At 45.6% G+C, this 16,401-nt stretch overlaps 1 protein-coding gene across 2 annotated transcripts in view; it reads right to left on the bottom strand.

The window, feature by feature from the left end:
• Nucleotides 1-5,460: 5,460 nt before the first annotated feature.
• Nucleotides 5,461-16,401, bottom strand: part of LOC128945770 (synaptotagmin-like protein 4) — a 32,323-nt gene continuing 21,382 nt past the window's right edge. For both annotated transcript variants that reach the window (XM_054289626.1, XM_054289627.1), the window contains 10 exons: nucleotides 15,012-15,110; nucleotides 13,010-13,101; nucleotides 11,869-11,970; nucleotides 9,870-10,039; nucleotides 9,620-9,722; nucleotides 8,835-8,996; nucleotides 8,030-8,108; nucleotides 7,443-7,542; nucleotides 6,977-7,182; nucleotides 5,461-5,882 (listed from right to left, as the gene is read on the bottom strand). In XM_054289626.1, the coding sequence (XP_054145601.1) occupies nucleotides 5,737-5,882; nucleotides 6,977-7,182; nucleotides 7,443-7,542; nucleotides 8,030-8,108; nucleotides 8,835-8,996; nucleotides 9,620-9,722; nucleotides 9,870-10,039; nucleotides 11,869-11,970; nucleotides 13,010-13,101; nucleotides 15,012-15,110 (1,259 nt within the window). In that variant the 3' untranslated portion in view covers nucleotides 5,461-5,736. The remainder of the gene's footprint in view (nucleotides 5,883-6,976; nucleotides 7,183-7,442; nucleotides 7,543-8,029; nucleotides 8,109-8,834; nucleotides 8,997-9,619; nucleotides 9,723-9,869; nucleotides 10,040-11,868; nucleotides 11,971-13,009; nucleotides 13,102-15,011; nucleotides 15,111-16,401) is intronic.

The raw sequence follows: 16,401 nt of genomic DNA, 5'->3' as shown, positions 1-16,401 counted from the left end.
CCACATCCCTGCCAGTGGCAGAGCCACCCTCTGGTGCCCCTCAGCACCCATGACACAGCCTCCAGCCCCATCAGCAGGCACATACCAGCAACTCAGCTGGGCTTTTTGAAGAGACATAAAACATTTGCAAAATGTGACAATAAATTAAACAGCAGCTCCTTACCATGGGAGGGCTCACTCCAGATGCAGCTCCTGGTGTCTTATTTCAGATTACAATCACATTAGAATGGCCAAGGGCTGCCTGATCGAAAAGGGGCCTCCCATCAAGAGATCATTATATCTGCCTGAGCCTGCCTGAATCCTAGCACAGATCCTCCTCTGGGAATATTATGTCCTTGTAGTTGTTCTTCCCGGGAAGGGAACAGGATCTGCTTAGAGCAAATAGAAGCCATTACAATCAGGATAAATTAGTAATGGTGAGTGGGAGAGAGAGAGGAGAGAAGGGAAAGAGGTTATTGTGATTTTTCTTGCTATAAAGTGGGTGTCTGAGCTACTTATATTGCCAGAAGACAGCTCCCTGGCTTCCCCTCCAGTCCAGAGTTCAGACTGCTTGCTTACAGCTCAAGAGCTACTTTGGATGGTTAACAACTACTGTAATGGCATTATGGGTTGTTAGATGCATGAAATCTGATTTCTGCTCCTGCTGGTGTTGTCTGTAGTGCAGCAGCTGCTCAGGCTGGTGTGCAGGGGAAAGGAAAACACACGAGCAGTCTCTGCTCAGCACCTTCAGCACAACCTGCCACACCTGTTAAGGGGTAGTTGTGGGGTCTTTAAGGTGCTGCAGGGGTAGGACTTGTGGCTCTGTGGCGTTGTATAGTTTCCATGTTGTAATATACAGGATGCCAAGTAATTCACTAAACCCTGACAGCAGCCTGGAAAAAAAAAAAGGAAAACTGACCCACAAAAATGCCTTCATGCACAGGATTCCTTCCTTTCCTCCTAAAGCAGGGCTGGTTTAGCTCATTTGGGTCCACACCAGAGGCTGAATTGCCTCAGCACAGAGGCAAGTTCAACCATAATATGATTTTACAATATTTTAAAAAGCAGATATCTGGCTGCTTAAGCGAGCACATATTTCAGGTCACTTGCAGGGCAGTGACTGAACATCAGCCCCTTTCCAGCAGGAATATTTACTGGAGCCCTCAGGCATGAACCTGCTGAGACCAGCCAACCTGGCCAGCTCAGCCCCTGCTCCTGTTTTTGTTTTTCCACTCTGCCTGCTGACAGCTTCACCCTTCATTCAGACTTTACTATCTGACATGAGGCATTTAAGCTGAGTGAATGGGAAATTAATGCAAAACAAAAAAGAGCTTGGGCTGGGGCTGCCAGACTCCTGCAGGGCTCCTGAAGGAGACACATCCAGCCCTCCATCACTCCCATCCCTCTGTCAGAAGAAAGAGATCTCATACAAACTGATTATAGCAATTTCTCCATGGGTCTTCTGGGAAATGATGCTCAGTTTTTGCACCTTCAACCAACCAACCAACCAATGTGTTCAGAGGCAGAGGTGAAGGAGGCAAACACCCCAAAAGTGGGAATGGCCACTCTGGAGTTGCCCACTCTTGCTCAAACCTCATTTCTCCAAAGGAGCCATCTCCTGCTCAGGACAGGCCAGGAGCTGCTCCTGCTGTCCCCAAACTCTCCGAGTCCTCCTGCAGCCCCACAACCTTCACCCTGGCAGAGCTGCTCCTTCTGGCAGAGCCACCAGCTCCAGGAACCTCCCAAAATGCATCCCATGGGTAGCAGTGGCTGCTCCTGCTGACCTCATGGGAAGGGATTTCTGTTTCCAGGGCTCTCCAGTGTGGAGATCTCTCAGTGGATCTTGTGCAGCAGTGATGCCCTTGGGAGCTCCAGGAACCAAAATCTGGGCACTGATTTTGCAAGGGCCTTCACAGTGAGCTTCCCAGTTTGTGCTGACAACCTCTGTGGCAGGGCTCAGAGGGACATCTGCTCCCAGGCACCCCCTCTAGCACCCGAGGGGTGCAAAATAAGCAGGTGGAAAAGGGATTGAGCCATGGAAAATCTTCAAGTACAAACCAGACAATTAAAACAAATAATCCAACCTGCTGCTGAATACACTCATGCCTAGTTATCAGGATCAGAAATGTATTTATTCAGCTTCTGATACACCAGTCTATTTGATACATTTTTGACTAAACAAGCCTGCAAAAATGCAGCATTTTTTAATTTCAACAGATCATGTTATTACAAGGGTTTATTTAGCCAGCATTTTTTATCTCCAAATCTCTACCGTACTTCAATTTTTCCCTGTCTTGGTGAAGGATAAAGCTAGGCAAATATTTAGTAATGGATAATTAATTCAGCCACTTCTTTCCATCTCTGCTGAAACACTCATTCAAGATTCAACAATTCTTTATTTATCTTCTTTCATTAGCTTCTAAACTATTTTCAATAGTTTCTGATACTTGTAATTATTCATGTTACACATTGAATAGCCATAGGCCACATATTTTATTTGCCTGATGAAGCAGAAATACTTTCTAGAATTTTTCTTTTTCTCCATTTCCTTTTAATCCTGGAAGATTTCCAATAAAAATTACATAAATCAGACATAACCTAGAAGAGAGCACACTGGCTCACAAATGCAGAAGCCTCATGGAAAGCAGCTGCCAGCTCTCCTGTAGGTGCTGAGGTTTGTGTTTGATATTAAAGGATGGCACTGCACTCCTGGGGTCACTCCTGTGTCCAGCCCAGGGGTCCCCTCAGCTCCCAGTGCTGGCACTGGTGAGTGGGAGAGAGAGAAGAGGGAAGGGAAAGTGCTGGCACTGCACCCCCTTGTGCAGGGAAAGGAGGGACACAAACCACAGCCACTGGCACCACAGGCTCTCACCTGTAGCTTTGCTTGATTCATTCTACAACTAACCAGTAAATACAGTCAGAAAACTTTCCATCTGTTTTTTCTTTTATTTCCACCAGTTACAACCCCACTCTTGTGCCACCAGGCCACATTTACAGGCCAGAGTGTGTGAGGTTCAGCATCCACAGACAACAAATGCCAACATCATAAACCACAAGCAAACAGGCCATTAACCTTATACCCACAAGATGCTCTGCTCCTCCAGAGGACACTGGCAATAAATGTGCCTTAAGTAATTTTGTGATAAAGTGCTTTCTGTGCAGTAGGTGAAACAGAGAGCATAGCAAATTTTACTGCCCCAGGATCAGCTGTGTGACAAAAGTGTGTGTGGTTTGGCAGTGTAATCTTTTACTCTGATAAACTATTAAGTGCCAAAGAAAGCTTCTTAAGTTAATCAGGGCTTAATTTAAATAAACAAGCCAGCAAAAGATTAACAAAAAAAATCCTCAATGGAATCTGAATACAAAAATAGTCTCACAAAGTCCCGTGCCAAGTTCATAAAGTAACTCTGCTGAGATGAACTGGCCCACTGACCCCCTTTTTCTGCCCTCCTGGCACCAGCAATGAAAAATCTGTTAATTTCCTGACACAACAACACAACCATTTCCAGCTCCATTGATGCAACCAGCACTTCTGGCAACACTGCCATGCAGTAATGCTGATGAGGAGGAGGAGGCAGAGAGGAATCAGCTGCACCCACCAGGAAGAGACCTGGACCTGACACAGAGTCCCTGGTGCTACCAACCACTTTTCCAGCCCCAGCAGAAAGTCTGTCCGAGGAATATCCCTGGGATAGGGGAGCACCAGGAGGAAAGCAGCAGAACTGTGGGTAACTTCACTTCATGCCAGCCCACTGATGTGTGCACATCCATTCCAGCTCACACTGACGTGTGCACACCCATTCCAGCTCACACTGACGTGTGCACACCCATTCCAGCTCAAATCCCACCCCTGCCACCAGGGCTCCTCACAGCAGTCAGGTACACTGGTGTAAAAATATTCACATGTTCAGCACCTAAGGTAAGGATAATATTTTTTTTAAACTCTCAACTTAGGCCCAGTATTGTTATTTTATCCCACAAAGGTAATAAATCACCAAATCTTGGTAAACAAACATGTCAGGCTGGACCCCCTACAAAGTATTTTTGGGCTGATGTTACAGATGAATCAACTCCTTCATTAGACAGTCACTGCTTAATTCTGTTGCTCTGTGCTTTTATTACTGTGTCTGGTGCAGTTCCAATTATTGTCTTTTTCCAACTGCAAAATCACTTGAATTCTTTCTTTTTTCCAATGAAAGCTGATTATATCCCAAATGTTTCCATTTAAAGAAAAAGTCTTATTACTCTAAGTGTACATTTTTCCATTCATTTATTTACAATCATCTTTGCTAAGCTGAAAATTCACAATAGGCTTGACTTAAATAAAATCAATCCATTAAAGAAGAATATCAAAATAATTCAAGAGTCAAAATCTAAAGTAGATAGTTATAAAAATTATTTCTTCATGACATTTCACTTGCCCTTTGGCAAAAATGCCTCATTTTGACATAACAAAATTTAACACCTCTTTTGCTTTTTGGTTATTTGGAGCATGATGAAAATAGATACAAGACAACCAACTGAGGACTAAAGAAAAGCATTCAATTTAATCACAGTATGTACATCCAAAACAGAAATTACAAAGCTGCAATTCAAAATGTATTCACAACATCACTCCACCATGGTCCATGTGCCAGATGCAAAGATTTTTTTGCAAGCTACTGGCAAAAGGGAAATTCCAGCCACTGACAGCTCACAGCAGGCAGCAGGGGAAGGGAAGAGAAGGGCAGCAGGGGAAGGGAAGGGCAGCAGGGGATGCAGATGCAGGAGACCCCCAGGAAACTGCAGCTCTGCACTCCCTGCACATTCTCTCAGCCCTCCTTACCCCTGCCCCAGCTCCCAGTGTCCCCTGTGTCAGCGTGGCTATGCCCTTTCCCCCTGACCCTGATGCCAGGCCAGTGTGACACTGTCCCTCACCTCATCAGTTCATATTGAAATGTTTTGTACACAAGGCATTGCAAAGGCCCCTTAGCAATGTAACCATGTTTTACTTCTGGGCAAACATTTTAGTTTATATTGCACTCAAACTCTCTTTTCACAAAGAGACTTTCCTGAGGTCTCTGAGGGAGCCTGTGGGAAAGCCAGGGAAACAGTCCCTGCTTGTAAAATCCCACTATCTCTAAGAGCATCCCTGCACTCTTTCAGATTAAAGCACAAAGAAATTAATATGTCAAATTCCTCATTGTCTCCTCCTCAGGTTTCTTCATTTTCTGCTGCAAATAGTCCTCTCTTTCTTTAGATGCACCTTGGAACTCAATTTTTCTCACGTTAAAGAGGTGTTATCACAGGTGACAAATGCAGAGCTCCCATTCTCAAACTGTGCTGGTGATTTGGAGCAATTGTACACCAAGTACAAAGTGTACCCCTTGCAGGGAGTATGAATAATACCATGCTGCTGCTTCAGTACAACTGCATCTCTGCATGGAAGAAAAATGGTACAAGAAATGGTAAAAAGAAAAAAGTATCCATATTGCTTTTTCCTTCTGCCAATGTTCCCAGAGCTTAATGGAATTCAAATTATACATAAATGATTAAACAAAAAAGCAAATTAAGTTTCTTCTTGGTTAAAGTCCTGTTTGGCATCTTCCATGTCCTCTGTGAGTGGATTAGTACTGAACATTAACAGCTCCAAGGTGATGCCCATTAACTGCCTCATTCCCCTGACACTTGCAGCCTGTGGATGGTCTCTCTCCCTGGTGCAGGAAGTTTCCTCATTCTAATGAGCACATTGGGCATTTCCATGGCACCACCAAGGGGTTATTTCAGCTTTTTCCTCCCTGCCAGTGAGCGCAGCGGCAGCAATCCCTCGATCCATTCATTGGCAGCCAACATCATCTCCTGCCAAAAGGCCACCTCCTCCTGGGTGGAGTCCATCCAGTCCACAGAGATGCCATAGCTCAAACCTGAAAAGAGTGAGAAACTTTGAGAGCTACACAAAGAGATCCCACTCCATGCAAAAACACTCAATGGGATGTAACTGCTGCAGGCAATGTCAACATAAAAGCTGCTGGCTCCCCCTCAGCAAGCTGCACCCTGAGCACCTCCTGTTTGCTTGCAAATGCCCATTCTACACCAGAGTTCAGAATGAGGTCACTGCAACAGCCACAAAATGCAAGAACCCTAAACATAACCTGCCAAGGAAAGCAATATTGGGCTCAAGCCCTTCTTGCACCTTTTTCAATGGTAAGAAAGCTCTTAGAGGTTTGGCTTTCCTCTTAAAAGATTTTCTTGTGGACAAGGTGGAGTATTCATCAAAATTCTCTTGTTTCATTTCTCTAGGAATCAAACATACCATAGCAGAAAAATGTGTACATCCATTCCAATTCAACCAAAACTTTAGGTGCCAATTATTTGTCAGTGAGAGAGAAGACTAAATTTTGATCACAGCTAAACTTGTCTTTATTTTGTTTTGGTTTATTTTATTTTATTTTATTTTATTTTATTTTATGTTATTTTATTGTCTTATTCTTGTTGACCTTTCCTTCTGGAGAGTCCACAACCCACCTGGTGACATGTGAGGTGGAAAACAGAGAACATACAGGCAAATCCAACAGCCACAGTGTGTGCACCTGCCAGGCAGACCTGCCAACTACCATGAGCCTTGTCCCCCAGGGAACACTTATCCTGGATTGCAGCATTGTGAGGTGTCTCAGAGAGCACCTCAAGGATGGACAGGCACCAGGTGCTGTCCTGTGTGACATTCCAGTCCCTCCTCCCTAAGCACTCTTCCCTGGCAGGAGCACCAATATAATGCTGGTTTGTCAGCCTGTTTTCCTGTAACAGCAGGAAAACTCTCTTGAGTTTTGCCAGACCTCAGATCTGATGTTGGCAGAAAATGTGGAAACAGAGGGTTGTTACCATGGCACCAGGGCCCCTCCATCCACGACACAGGGCAGGTACCAGTTACTGAGACACTCCATCCCTGGTTTCTCTCCAACAGCAAAATACTCTGTAACTTCCCACTTCACCTGGTAGCTCAGTAAAGGAAAATACTGACCTGTCCCAAGGCCCAGCCTGATTCCTCCAAGGAAATGGTTGGTAAGTTTCTCATGATCCCACACAGTGAGTTCAACACAGGCATCCTTCAGATCCTCTGTGTGAAAGCCATCATACACAATGGTGTGATTGAAAACAGGGTTTGTGTCTCTCTTTATGACTCTGGTCTTTTGGTAGCTCTTCTTACTGGTGTCGGGAAGCACATAGCTTTGGGAGGAGAAAGCACACAGCATGAAGCACTGAACACTGACCAAGAGCTTTATCACAGCAAGGATTGTCCTGCTTTTCCTACAGGTGGAAAACAAGGGCAATTCTCCCCTACACTTTTCCCAGTGAAACACAAAGGCTCTCCACTATGGAGGCACAGCTTGGTGAGCCTAAGAGTAAAGTAGGAAGCACAGCCTTTGTGGGAAGCACAGCCCAGAGCAGGAGCAGCCCCAGGAGCAGCCCCGTGCTCAGGCACTCACCACTTCACAAAGGAATCCACTCCAGATGGACGCAACTGCAGCAGGTCCTTGACGTCTTTGACCCAAATGTGAACTTCACCAGAGGGAGGGTTCCTGGGCCCTGCAGTTTATGAGAAGAGAAAAGCTGTCATGGCAGCCAGAGCCACAGCTCAGAATGACAGGGCTCCTCTCCTGTGGGACCCACACAGCTCCTGTGTGCTCACTGCCCCTCCCTGGGCATCTCAGCACTGCAGCCAGCTCCTGACACAACCTGCCAGTGCTGTATCAGACAGCAAAAGAGATGGAACTGCTGAGCCAAAGCAACCTTGTGCCTGCCCCACAGTAACACGGGTTCTGTGCTGCTCCTACCTCATCACAGCACCCTACAGTGCCCATATGCTCATAAATTGGAGGTGGTTGAGCCCTTCCTCCCTCCCCAGTAAATCCAGATGTGGAAATCAGATGTAGGCTGCAGGCAGTGCTGTCAAACACTGCCTTTGTGCTGAACTCCAAGATCTTGCTCTGATGAGATTGCTCTTTAAGCAGCCTCCAAGCAGATGAGGCACTGCAAGCTGTGTGTTTGCCCTTAATGCACGAACCACACTCACCCAGGCTTCCAGGGGGGACATACTTAATGGACAAACTCATCACTCCTCGATGATCCACACCATTAACAGCAGAAAGGCTCTGAAATGGAAAGGGTTATGACTGACTTAATGGAAGATTGTGGAAACACAGCAAGGCAAACACCTTTTGACTTCAGTGGAGGAGCACAAATGGACAAACTCTGATTTTCCATGGCTGGAACAGGCCCCTCTTAGGGCAGGTCATTTCTCTGTGGGTTTGCTCTCAAACTCAGTTTCTCAGAAGCAAAAGCCTGAGGATTCAGAGTACAAGGTTGTCCTTCCAGACATGTCCAGCTGGATATAATTATCTTGGTTCTGGAAGATAAATGCCCTCTATTTGTTTAAAAGGGACCTCATATCAGACCTGTGAATCCAGAAGCATGCAGGAAGCTGTACAGGCTTTAAAAACAGTGGCACCTGAATATTCACCTCTCAAGGCACATCAGCTGCTTCACCTAAAACTCTGCTGCTTTTAAGACTTTAAGACTCTGCTTTTTTAAAAGTCTTTATGTGAGTGGAGAGAATGGCAAAGTCATGTCAAAGTTGCTGTGATTAGTGTCAGGTTGCATTCATGACAGTGTCCCTACAGATCAGTCACCAAAACAGACCTGAGAAGGGCATTGTTCTGAGCACTGAGCTACACTAAGGTGCCCAGGGGTTGTTCCCTAGCGCAGTTCACATTGTCCTGCTCCACCCAAACACCTCAAGGAGTCAGGAAAGTCTACTGACTGCCACCCTCAGGGCTTCAGGGCTGGGCTGGAAAGCAGGGCTGCAGTGAGACACTCACCCGGGGCTTCAGTGGGTACCAGTTGAGTTTCCTGTTGCTCCAGTCCCAGCTGGCCAAGTCTATCTCAATCTCTCCCAAGAAACTGTTACGTCCCAGTGGATCATTGTGCCAAACAGAGAGATTTAATTTTTGGATCAGCAACACCATTTTCTCTATTTTATACTAGAGGAAGAAAGAGAAGTCAGGTTGCTAAATTTTTCTTCTGTTTCTTTCACAAACAGAAATAAACCACACAAAAGCTTGAATAAGCTCTGAGACACTCAAACCCACCCCACACATATGCACTACCAATGGACTGGCTTCAGTCTGAACATCTCTTTTTTTGCCCTGTAGCAACACTACTACCCTGACAAAGCTTTTCTGCTGAGCACAGGGAAACCTGGCATTCCATTCATCACAGGGCAAAACCAATATTCTTTCAAGAATTATTAACACAGGCCTGGCCATTGTTAAATAATCCTCTATGCTTTGATGAGTATGATCACATAATGCAGACCTTTCTTACCAGTCCTGTGCCTTGTGACTGCATGCCAGGGAAGGGGGAGGACAAACAGCCCTTGCTCTGACTGCAGGACCCTATTGCATCCAAAGATCTGTGTGGTTTTGCACAGAAATCTTGGGTGCCACATGGATGGGTGCAGAAGAGCCTTTAACACCCCCGGGTTCTCAAAGCCCAGGGGAGAGCAGTGCAGAGCTGGCAGGAGGCAGCAAAGAATCTGGCCAAGAAGGCAGGATCTTCCCAGACCTGCCTGACAGAGCTTTTCAGAGTGTGTGTTTGTCCTTACCCGTAACACCTCATTGTACACGGGGTTCACTGTCCTCTTCTTCACTGACGTTTTCCTCTTGCCCATCCTGGCTTTGTCTGGGAGCAGGTAAGTCTTAACATACCTAGAAAACAAACTCCAGTTGGACAGTGCCCCACATTGCCAAGCTCTCCACTAAGCTGGCAGGAAGGCAGGAAGGAAAGAACCATTATATTTAAAGAAAATAAAAGTCCTCCAGGAGACAGAACTCAGGCACTAAAAGATCACTCACGGGTCAGATCTGCCTTTCCTCTCATCCACCACAGCCAAGCCCCTGCACTGGGACACGTGCACCTGGAACTCCCGGTTCTTCTCGTCATAGTCCAGAGCAAACTCCACAGTTCCTTGGGCATCCACACTCCCAAAGTCACCACTGTAGACACTGAGCACACTGCCACTCACCTGCCAGGGGGAAGAGCAAGGTCAGTGCCACTGAAACAGGCACAGTCTGACTCGGTTCTGGGCAAACATGAGTCTGAGAAATGCATTCCCAGAGAAAAACTCTGGTGTTCCTGTTCTTGTGCAGTGTGGTGCTCTCGACACAGAAAGGGTTCACAGCTGTGGCTGCTCTCAAGCAAGCCAGGGCTGGGAAATCCCTATAAGGATGCGCTATCCTAGACCAGGACTTGGAAGCACTGAATGCTCAAGAAATACAGAAGTTTTTTCACTCCTAAATCCCAAAACTTTGGGAAATGGACTCAGATGTTCCTGGGAGGACCACACATGTTTCTTCCCTATGCTTACAGAGCAAATAACTGATATCCTGACCCTATCTCATCTCTAAGAAAGAAAGATATTGAGAGAACTTGAACTATATTATAAGAATTCGTTATTTCAGGTAGATATAGTCACACAATTGTCAATCCAGTTATAAAACAGGTTAATAAGAACCCTATCAGACTAGAAATGTAGGAAGAACTATTCCTATCTTGTTGCTTACCCACAATGTGCATGGAACAGCACAAAACAGATACAACCCTGTTCTGAAGAGCCACTGCCCCACCAGAGACAGCCTGTGCTTGCCCCAAAGGCACAAGAACATGAGGCTTCTCCAGACACAATTCTGGAGCTAGGCACCCAGGAGTTATTTGCTTTCTCAGAAAAAACTGCAATTTGCCCAGACAATTTGGGCTTCTTTGTTCAGGTCTTTGTCTTTCACTGAGAGAAAGTCACGAAGCACAAGCAAAGCTCAGCCACAGAAAGCTGAGATAATTTTCTCTTGCACCAATCACTCATGATTCCTGACAGGATTTCATAAAAGCTAATGCTGTTTACAAAGCAAATCATTAACCCTCTTGGCACCTCTCTGTGGTACTGTCATGAACATTTATCAAAAAACCTTCCCAGTAATTAACCCAATTCTTCTCTGTCTTCCCCAACTTACTTTGGTTCTGAATTTTATTATAACCTCCAAAAACCTGCTGAACATCTCCAGTCAGTCCTTGGAGCTGCATTTACTATCCCATCAGGATATTCACCTCAGCAGAGAATCCTGAATGAGATTTTCAAGAACACTTGCATGACCTGGACTGATTTTCAGCTCCCAGATGCTCCAAATTAGGAGAACTCATGTGTCCCAAAGTTTTCAACATATTTATCTACATTCACAACCTCTCTCTACCAGCTTTGCTTCACATATATTCTGAGAGTCTCAAATATGCTCCTTGAAGAAATCTATAACAGTAACACGGCAAATTCAAGCAGTTTTACATGGCTCCCTCCCCAAATACTGTCTCTGAAGAGTCTTTTAAAAACACTCAACTAAACACATTCAGCTTTTTTAAGCTTTCCTTAGAAGCTAAAGCTCCAAAACATGCCTTTTCTGTCCAAATCTGACTTCCCTCTTATGTGCTGATAAAGGATGAGCTTGCAGAGGGTACCCATCTGCAGTCCTGAACCACAAACATGCCCCTTACCAGCTGTGTGCCTCATTTCCCCACCTAGAAACCCCTTCCCCACCTTCTGCACCAGCAGGACCCAGAGCACCCACCCCTGGCAGAGGGGCTGTGGCTTACAGGGAATTTCACCAGCAATGACTCAGTGGGGCTCTATTTTGAGGTGGCACCTGGATTTAACCTGAAACAATAATTAATCACCCCCTTTCCTTTACCAATGCACCCTGCAGAAACCAGCAGGCTGCTCTGGAGGGCCCACCAGCAGCAGCAGCCCAACTGCAGCATCCCTGCACCCAGCTGAGGAGCCTGGGCAGAGCCCCCACGCTCACGACCTACCGAGGAGACAGAAGCCATGTCAGAGGAGTGGCTGCCAGTGCTGGGGGACTTCTTGTGCCTGCCCAGCTGGAAGCTGAGCTCCGAGGCCGTGTCTGACTCCGTCTGCTCAGAAAACAAGAAGCATCTTTAAGCTGTGCCGAAGGAGGAGAGCTTTGCAACACTGGGGAGAAAAAGGAATTGCTCAGCAGAGTGCCATGAGCAGAGATCAGGTTAGCAGAGCTGAGGAGAGTGCAGGGAGCCTCCCCAGGGCATCCCCTCCAAGCAGCACTGAACGTCATCACTCACTGCCTCCAAGCAGAGCTGCAGGCCCCGCCTGGGCTCCGGAAAGGGCACAGAGCGTGGCTGGACACACAGGGCAGCATCCTCCAGCGTGGAACAGCTGCTCTGCCTGCTGGGGGCTTTTCTCTTAAGGCATTTCTCATGTGGGGGTTTCAATTGTGGGTTTCTCTGGGTCTGGATTGAAGGCATTTGAGATGGTAGTTCATGTTTGGGACTCAAGTGTTTATTGTTTCTTATCAGTAAAACAGTCTCACTACTGTGAGTTTGTCAGCTTTTCATTAGAAGGCACAAAATGGCCAACAATCTCATGTTACAAGGTCTTTTAAGACTAAACTATCCAATTAAGAACTGACACCTGGATTATTTTCCCTTTTAACCCAAGAACTGATCCCGAAGAGCTGCAATGGGGACTTTTCTGCCCAACTACAAAATGCCACCCAAACCCATGAAGAAGAAGTGTGAAGAAGAAACCCAAGACAACACCCTGTGCCCTCCATCTTGCTGCGATCCACAACATACTAAAAATCCCAAAACCTCAATTTCTCACCAAGTGATACACCTACACTGCTCTCTCTAATCTATTTCACACTTTTGTGGATTCCAGTCTATCTTGAAGTCTGGGAAACTTTCTCCATGAGTGAGGGAGACAAGTCAGTGCTCCCCTGGGGGTCAGGGCAGCCCAGAGCAGACAGAGAAATATTCCCAGTGTCCTGGGTTTCCACATTCTCATTTATTCGTGACATAACCAAGGTATGCTCCAAAGCAAGTACTGTTGGTCTCCAGGAGAAACATCCTCATGACACCAACTGCCACCCAGGGGATGCTGTGAACATTATTTCAGCCTTTTCTGGCATCAACCCACCTCAGACAACAGAAGGGGAGAGGATCTGCTCAGTTCTTTCACTCTTTCAGGTTCAAGAAATTGATGTGGTATCAAATAAGGTTTATTGTATGCTGGAGGTACAAAAAAAAGGCATCAAGACAGCTCATTAGAATCAGGAAATTAATTATAAGTCACACTTTTATTAAAGGGCACAGGAAGGAGGAAAAGCTTGTGGAAGGCATGGGAGCACTACCTACCTATTGCTCTGTCTGTGTCACCTGTCACTGAAGCTGATCCTCCCCAAGACAAAAACTGCTAATTAACATCCTGAAATATTTTCAGTGATTTTCATTCACTGTGTGGGAGTGTGGAACTCCCTCTAGTGGCTCACCTAATTCCTCATCGGCACCAGGACACAGATGTTGCCTCCTTTGTGCAGACTGAATTCACACTAAAGCCACCCAAATCTGCCTCCTTGTCAAAGAAACCAATCACGTTTACATTTTTATCTCATAGCACCCTGCCTTGCAGAAAAGAGCACTAAAATATTTATACCCACAACTTCACCATTGCATACACTTCTCAAATACTCTGCTAGACACAAAGGTAGACATTGGCAGATTATCTAAAAGAAGTAAGTTAAAAAGTTTCCTATCAATAGAAAGATGGTTACTGTACTGCTTAAATGTCTAACTAAAACTTATCTTTTGTATCTTTATCTTCTTCCAATAACTCTCTTGAAGATGACTTTCTCCATCCCAGAAGAATTTGTTTTGCAAAGATACATGTACATGAACATTCATGTTCATATACACACTTGTTTGGCATTTTAGGCATGATGATACATTGCTCAAAACGCCCAAGAGATTCTTGATTTAACATTCATTTGATATGTACTATTTTTATTTCTAACATTAAATAAATAATAGTATCCACAGACTATTTGCTGTACTGCAAACATGAAGCTGTAACACTGTTACAGGAGGGTTTCCAAGGATCAACTTTGGGGCTCAATGTCCTAGGGTGATGCTATGATGTTTGTATCCCCATTAATGTGTTCTGTTTATACTGGATATTATGTTTTCTCCCAAATTTGCCCTAAACCAGGACACTATAGATAAGGGGAAGCTGCAATCTTGGTTGTCTTGGTGGAGACCATGTCCCTGGACAGCAATGGGGGCCTGGAGCTTTGAGCCAACGTGCCCTGTGACACATCAGGCACCCCATGATGGGCAGTGCTTGGCACGAGGTGCCAGCCAGGGTGGGCACAGCCACAGGGCTGTGCAGTGAGACCTGCCAGCAAGCTGCCTCCCTCCCATGACAGCCTGTGACTTAAACTGGCTCAACCAAAGCCTCTCAGTGGCTTCACTTTTACCTTTCCTTGGGCATTGCCTTCCCATGTTCTCATTTCAGTCCTGGAAGCCTTGGCCTCACCCCTTCCCTTTGAGGCCAGCTCTTGGCTGCCTTTTTGGGGATTGTCATTGGCTTTCTTGGGCACAGAGGCTGCTGCTGCCTCCCCTCAGGTGCTTTCCATGGCTGCAGCTTTCCTGGGCTTCTTCAGGCAGGCTGCTGCTTCCTTGGTGTCCTTCTCCTCAGCTTCTCTGGGTTTCTGAGGGAGAGACTGTCACCATAAAACATGTCCTAGCTGGGGACAGCAGTCGAGCCACAGGCTCTGCTCTGGGTGATGGAGAGGCCTCATGAGCAGGAGTGACAGGTGACACCAGCTTTGGCACCTCAGATCAGTCCCCAGGCTGCCAACAGATCCCACTGCCTTGTGCAGGAACAGGAGAGATGAGCACAAGCTTCTTGCCAACCCTTTGAAGCCCTTGTGGTTTTGCTGAAGTAACAAACCATCAATCTAGCTGTAATTTCCTGGCTCTGAATTTAATTTTAGGCAGTATAAACTCTCTAATTTGATGATGAAACAATATGTTATTTTCCTAGCCTGATACATGCACAGAAGCATGGTGATGAAAAACTGGCATAATATATCACCTTCAGCAAATGTAAACCAAAAAGAAGAAAGAAAGATGTTACTCACTCTCTGTGGTTGTGTAAATGTTCACCATGCTCTTTGCAAGATTAATGCTATTTGCTCGGGCCAGTGCCTGAGCAGCAGGAGAATGATCCCCATCTTCCTCTGGAATACACAAAAAGCCAAATCAACATGGTAAATAAATAAAAAACCACAAATGGGCAGTGCATCAATAGGCCTGTATGTGTGTGCACCTCCCCTGGTCCTCTGCCTAGAGCACACTGCAGTCACACTGCCCAGGGCTGCTTCCCAATCATCCAGGGGCTCTGATGTCTGCCCTGGGAAAACCTCTTCACACTGTGTCAGGAAATGCAAATACTGGATTAACCCAGTCCCCAAGACAGACCAACTCTTGTGAAGAGCTTCCAGAGAAACAGAACCATCTGCTAATATCATCCTGAAATGAATGAGTTAATAAAGGAAAAAGCCCTGAGAAATACTAGAATGATCAAGTCTATAAATGGTTGGACTTAATGCTCTTAGAAGTCTTTCACAACCAAAAATATTCCATAAAGAAAATATTTGCAACGACCTGAAGTGCAACTCAGGATTTTCATAGGAATGTTATATGAGGTAGGAAGTAAGCCAAGAAATTACACAATTAAAAAATAAAAATCAGATGAGTCTGTGGAAAATCCTCTCAAGCAGGTCTTACCCAGGCACATGAGGACTGAAATTGGGAAAAAGAAGGGAAGATGCTGTCTCTCTTTGTAGGTCTTTGCTTGGAAGAGAGCAGAGCTGTGGGTCATCAGAGCCCAAATGTAAAGTGAGTTGCAAATAACAATAATGTTTTCTCATAGTAATAGTCACTACAAGAGCCCATCAAACCCAGAGAAGAGGCTGCTAAAATGGTGATGCTATTGATACCATCATGGTTGAGAACATGGTATCAGAACCCAGAAAGAACAGACTCCTTGTTCAGTCCACTTTGCTTTAAGTTTAATATCAGAGTTCACTTGTGCATTCCAAAAAACCACAAAATGTAATTTAGGCACTGACAGCCAGTGGCTGTATCAAGGTACTCTAAGAGCCAGTGCATTTATTAAACACTTTGCTTCACATTTTATTTCTTCTATTTGTCTTAGACTTATCTCTACTACCACAAAGAATTCTTCCAGTCCCACATTTGAAGAAAATACAATCTTGCCAGTGAGTGACATAAAGTGAGTTCCTTGGTGTGCTGAAGGCAGTGGAGGGAGGGCTGTCCCAAGGTGAGCTGCTGGCAGGTAAGGCCCAGGGGCTGGGAGTGGGGAGGAAAGCAAGGGAACATGGCACTGTCCCCTTCTGCACTCACACTAGGCTACACAAGATTTATTTCCAGAGCTGTTTGTGGAACACATTCCACACAAGCTAACTCTGCACAAATTGCAGGACAATATAGGACAAATGGGCAGAT

This window comes from Melozone crissalis, unplaced genomic scaffold, assembly GCF_028551555.1.
Source record: "Melozone crissalis strain CALT ecotype California unplaced genomic scaffold, PUWL_Pcris_2 ptg000068l_1, whole genome shotgun sequence".
Classification (NCBI taxonomy): Eukaryota; Metazoa; Chordata; class Aves; order Passeriformes; family Passerellidae; genus Melozone; species Melozone crissalis.
This window is presented reverse-complemented; position numbering and strand designations above follow the sequence as displayed.